At 34.0% G+C, this 6,000-nt stretch overlaps 1 protein-coding gene across 7 annotated transcripts in view; it reads right to left on the bottom strand.

Moving 5' to 3' along the window:
• LOC149570122 (long chain acyl-CoA synthetase 9, chloroplastic-like) overlaps positions 1 to 4,891 on the bottom strand; it is a 185,467-nt gene extending 180,576 nt beyond the window's left edge. The window contains exons 1-2 of one of the 7 annotated variants that reach the window (XM_089822782.1): positions 4,798 to 4,891; positions 4,617 to 4,672 (exon numbers count right to left, since the gene is read on the bottom strand). Coding sequence is in view for 2 of the 7 variants with exons in the window: in XM_089822781.1 (XP_089678907.1) it covers positions 4,617 to 4,728 (112 nt within the window). In the remaining 5 variants the exon portion in view is untranslated. Of the gene's footprint in view, positions 1 to 4,616; positions 4,771 to 4,797 lie in introns of those variants that run through there. The other 6 variants (XM_089822785.1, XM_089822783.1, XM_089822781.1 and 3 more) reach the window with 6 other exon arrangements.
• Between the last annotated feature and the right edge of the window lie 1,109 nt (positions 4,892 to 6,000).

A 6,000-nucleotide genomic window follows, 5' to 3' on the forward strand; every position in this document is an offset into this window, starting at 1 on the left:
GAGGGGGTCCAATCCTAGAAGTAGAATGCTGAGCTGGGCGTGACTGTGCCTTCACTCAAATCCACCTCCAATCCTTCGCAATCACTTGGCAAGGGCTTGGCCTCTTTTTCTCCTCCACTCACAAACCAAATTGCTGCAAACAAACAACAATGACCAATGCCATTTTTTGCATTTTAACATAGGACAGGTGCAGAAGAGTTTTTAAAAAAATCACAAAGTTTTGGAAAAACTCACCAATTTTTCCCAGAAACTCTGCATTTTTTTTCTTGTGAGAAATTCTCTAAATTCTCGCCCGGCGGAAAAAGTCGGCAAAAAATTAGGACTCGGTGATTAGTCCATCTGTGGTAAGAACTATCCTAGACTATTTTGAAAATATTACAAATGAAAATGAGATACGAATGAACTTCCTTTTAAATTTTGGGTCACCCAGATCCTAGAGGGCATACAATATTCAAGATTAAAATCAAACTGAAATGTGGTGCCTAAAAGAAAAGCATCAGATGGTGTTAGAGTAATTTTGTACTCTAGGACTCAAGCTTACTAAGGTCATGTTTATTTTGGTGCTTCAAGTCTTATAATGACAAATGACATGACTTAGTCCTATCTTCGCATAGGATTTCCATAGGGTTGCTTAATTTAGCTTTAAGAATACTTTTATAAGCACTCATTGTATCATTATTTAGAAATTCAGGATGTTTTTCTAATCAACGCGATTCATCTTTCTGGATCAATTGTCCTTTGCCCTCCATAGATTTTTTCTTCTGTCTTAAAGAAAGAAAAGCCTTGCTTCTTATGCAAAGAAACTTGGGAGCCTAGCCACCTATGCAAAGATAAGGAAGAAAAGTTGTTAGAGGAAGAATCAAATAAGAGAAGATAGAACAAGAAGGAATGAGTACTTGAGTTGTCAAGAATATGATGAGTCAAAGTCTGATGAGTTCATGAACTTCTTTAGTAATGGTGTGAACGTAACCAAACAAGAACATTGTCAAATAGCTCTTCTAGATGCTTTAGTAGAGGGGCATGCTAATCTTGAACCTGCTGAAAAATTCAAACAGTAACTATTGGCAAACAATTTGACAATAACTATGGATCCAAAATTGGAGGTAAGAATTATTTTCATGATTCTTTGTTTGTGCATAGTGCTTTCATGCCATCTATTCAGGAGTTTGCAATTAAACACAAAAAGGAGAATCAAATATTGAAGGCTATGTTGCTTCTACGAATAGGGACGAAGCTATTTTTTCAAGTGGATCTGCATGTGAAGAGGAGTACATGAATCTCCACCATAGTGCTGAGATTGAATGATAAGCTGATTTGGAGTTTCCTAAATGAACAACTATTGATAAGTCTTTTAAGGTATGGATGTTTTTAATGATTTGTTGATGGAGTATAATGTTATCCTGCCATCTAATCAAAGCAATTGCAATGCAGCATTTAGAGAGGTACTTGATTGTAGAAGTACTAATGAAGAATAATCAGAATTTGGTGGATGAAGGAGTTAAACCAGGTGACCTTAATGAATTACCTTCAATTCTACTACCATCAAAGGAACCTGACTTTGAGTGTGACGAGTATCTAGAGATAATCATATTGGAGGACCTTGACATAGATTATCAAAATGTAGAAGAGTAGATGATAAATTTCTGATTTCTTGGTTTGTGTATCAGAGCATCAAATTATCCATATTTTTGAAATTCAATATGTGATGATAATCTTATATATGTAATGTGAGCTTTGAAATCTTTGACATAAAGACATTTGACATGGTGTATTTTAAATTTTAATTTAATGTTAAAATTAAGCATTTTTCTTGCTTTCAAAGTTATATGTCATTATAATTTCTAGAAATTATTAACTTGTAATAAAAAATGACGTCTCCAAGTACCCCATCTCCTCTATTTGAAAATTAGCCTTAGCTATTCTAGTACTAGTCTATAGAGTCCTCAAGTACCCGTCTCCTGATAACCGTTGTTTTTAATACATATATTTTTCATTAAATTGGCCAGTTTTCACTGAGTGAGAAAGTTTGGTCTACCAAATCCATGCCAAGTCGGAGCACAAACCATGTCTTGCATTATTTATATTGTTCAAATTTTACCTCTCCAAGCTTTGATAGTTAACAAGGTTTTTTTTGATAATTCAAGCCTGTTTGTTTTGGCTAAGCATGTGGTAGTATCAGATCTTAAGCTCAAGGCTTAACCAGATTTCTAAGGTTAAACTACAATGTTTGTTATGCTAATCCTACACCATCCATAGAGAGCTTAAAAACTTGGCTAATAATTGTCAATGTTATTTTCTTTTTCAAAATTAGCTAAACAGAATATGGTTTATCAGTCTCCCATGAAAATTCCACCAACTCAAAAAGAATAGCCCATAAAATTTTCCGATTAGGCCGCACTCGGTTAGTTGTACGTTGTACAAGCAGAGACTTTTTTAAAGTGTATTCAATTTGCAATCTCATGAATGCATTTGCATATAGCATTGATCCAAGTATCACTTTTAGTTAACAAATATTAGATGGCTACTAGTAAGCTTCGAAGATTATAAAGTGTCTCACACACTACGAAATGGGAATTAAATTGTGCATAACCTGGCAAATGTGGGAGTTAGGATGATGGGCAAAATAGAGATGGTGGAAGATTTCTCCCATTTGCCTATGCAAAACCCATGTTTATTTGGGATGATTTAGCAATAATGGAGGATGGTTGGGGCGGGCCACGTGAGTTACTTGGCTAGTAGAGAAAGATGGTGGAATGAAGTACTAAGGCTTTCATGACTTTGAGTGGTGTGTAGCAGAACTCTCTAGATGCAACAGCTATATTAAATGAAATAATTTTGCTTTTTTGGCATAGCTTGCATGCGGAATTAGTTGCTGAGTACTTTTTTTGGTAGAGCTTGCATGCAGGATTAGTTGTAGAGAGAACTGTAGAGGCAAATTTCTTTAAGGAAACTCCCAAGAAGAAGTAGACACTTAGATTCTGATCAAAGATCACGCCACGCAGATTAGGAGAGGTTTTTAGGCTCGATGAGGACGAGTTCATTGAGATTGTGAAAAAACTGTTAGGTGAGGAGTATATTGTGGGAGATTTCTGTCCATTCACAAATGTGGACATCTCTTCACTCTTTTGCGCGTGGGCTTTCCTGTTATCCCAAACCAAGGAGGAAGCTCTGTGAAAGGTGGAACTTTGCATTGAACCCAAGTGGTGTTTGGGAGTGATGTGATGGCTGCAAATGGCAGAAATTGAAGTGGGTTTTCACACTAATGAAGGTAAATGGCACCGTATTGAAAGTGCAAGGGAAGGCTTTCAAACCTTCCTCATGTTTGGAACTTCAACTCTGATAGTCCAGTGAGTGGGAGAAGCCAAGACGACCTGGACGAAGCTGTTGGCATACATGAACCAATGGGAGGCTGATCAGCAGCAGTTGGCAAAGGAAAGGAAGTGGAAGCGAAAACAAACACCAAGCAAGGTTCTAGAACAGGATTGCAGCGGAGATTCCTCAAGAGGTGCCTCAGCCCGTGCTGGGAAGAAGTAGACCAAGGTGGAGACCATTGACAGGATCATGGTCAGTGAGACTAGAGAGATGTTGGCAAAGTGGGGTTTCAAGGCAAAATAAACTGGCAGTTGATGTCTCTAGCCTACATGCCCATTTTGTGTAGTAGGGCTATGTCTTTTCCCTTGTTTCTATGTAGTGTGTAGTGTGGTTCTACTGATGTGTCAATGAGTAAATGATGTGGTGGTAGTCTGTGTGTATGGGAGTGCAAAGGATGATCAAGGCTTAAGGCCTCTTATTTGAATTATGTAAAAGCTTTATTTTAATATCAATAAAATTATCACTTATCAATATATATATATATTAGATGGCGCCTTGAATATTTAAGCTTGGCCTTACGAAGAACAAGTCTCATTTTACATTCAAACCACAAACATTTCGCTTATAGTTTTAATGGTATTTTTGGAAAAAAAATTAAAGCGTGCCATGTATTTTTTTAACCGTGCAGTGTATTATAATTCTCTTGAAAATGCATTACCATACCATCATGTCATCCCTGAATTTCAAGGTTCCTCTATCCTTGAATTTACCTGAGATAAACTTAGAAGTGTCCAAGATAGTACAAAGACATGCCGATTGCAAAAATAGCCCATAAATTTTCACCACTTACCACATCAGTTCACTACTTGAGCTTCTAGTAGAAATTTTATATATATATATATATATATAAGTCTGAAAGCAAACAAGCATAACGTGATGTCACTAATATGTAAGGGTAGATATTTTATGGAAATAAATCAAAATTCCATGCACAAGCACGTCATTTATGGGCATTCTTAAAAATTTCCCCCAAAAATACCATAATGTACCCCGTCCATTGTTATATCTGTTCGATTATGAATACGTTAACACACTGTCATTTCATTCTTAAATTTCAGGATCCATCTAACTTTCAATTTATTTAAAATAAACTTCAGTATACGCACAATTTGAGCAAATAATAAAAGATTACAGAATAGAAACACGCAGCCAAGCAAAAATCTCAGAGAACACATAACAAGTTCTTCAGAGTAAAAATTTTAACGTTATAAACCTAAAGCATGATCTCAAAGCCTTGAACTCACTTTTTTTTCGCAAATAGAGGAAATGAACCACCTGTTGAAGATCTCGAAAGGCTGCGCTGTACGAATTCCAGTTTAAGAAAATCAAATCAGCTATGAAATGCAAAACGAACATCGGAGAGCCTTCGAAATTTGCAACGGTTTAAAGATTTAATTACTCTAAAAAAACATAGTACCAGCCTACCAGGGTAACGTAAGGAGTTCAACGCCAGCTCAGCGCCAAGTAATTCTCTTTTGAACCAATTGTTGGTTTACCCCATGTCCCCATGTTGTCCCTAAAGGAGAAGGAAAATTTAGAATCTTTTTATTGGAGCGGCTATTTTTTAACAAATGAAAATACCTTATGAAAAAAGAGTGGCATTGGAAAAAAGCAATGACTGCGTATTGAAAAAAGTGACACATTTCTTGACCGCATTTTTTTCATCTCCTTTTTATTTGCTTATATTTTAGTTTTCAGAAATATTAGTAAGAGAAATGATTAAAAATTAATTTAAAAATAATTTTTAAAACACTGCTTTAAATTATGCAGCAAATATTTTGATCCATGGGGTCATAAGCTCCACAAATTATGCCATAAAACAATGAGCAGGTGTTGCTAGCAAATATAAGCCAAGCAGTTGCATAGGGACATGTTTAGGGACTGTGTGGTTTTTAGTATCTTCTATCAACATTTAAAAATGTAGAATATAAGTGTTAAAGATACATGAACCATATAGCATAGTGAAAGATAAATATACAAATACTTATCGTTGATTTAGTTCTTCTATCTCATTTTGTATCCATTTTTTTATTACAGTCATTTTAAATTTATTTATTTTTTTGTAAAGATCTTTTCTATTGATCAAAAGCTTCATAAAAACTTAAAGGAGAAAGTGAGAATACAAAAGGCAATTTATAAATCTTATTCCATTGTGATTTATGTAGGTTTTAATTTATTTTATTTTATGTTTAAAATCTTCAATCTATGTGTGGCAAACTTTGAAATTTCGTCTATTTGTATTTTATAGATTTTTAAATGGTTTTTTTTGCTACTATTAATTTATATTTAATCATATTTAATCATATTTGTGAATCAATCTTTAAATGAATCTTGAACATAAACCATAGATTATAGTGAAAGAAAAATATCGAACTAATTATCATAGATTTAATTCTTTTATCTCTTTTTTATTTTTTGTTTTTTTAATTAAAGACTTTTTTATGATTACTTTTTTCTGAAGATTTTTTTTTGTGGACTAAAAACTTGAGAGAAACTTAGAGGAAAATGTGAAAATACAAAAGATAATTTAAAATTTTCATTCTATTGTGATTTATGAATTTTTTAAATTATTTTTAAAATTTCCAATGTTTATAATATTTGACAAAGTTTGACTATAAATTTTTTCTA

Source organism: Cupressus sempervirens, chromosome 3 (assembly GCF_028749045.1).
Source record: "Cupressus sempervirens isolate cs-2001-9-10 chromosome 3, ASM2874904v1, whole genome shotgun sequence".
In the NCBI taxonomy this organism is placed as follows: domain Eukaryota; kingdom Viridiplantae; phylum Streptophyta; class Pinopsida; order Cupressales; family Cupressaceae; genus Cupressus; species Cupressus sempervirens.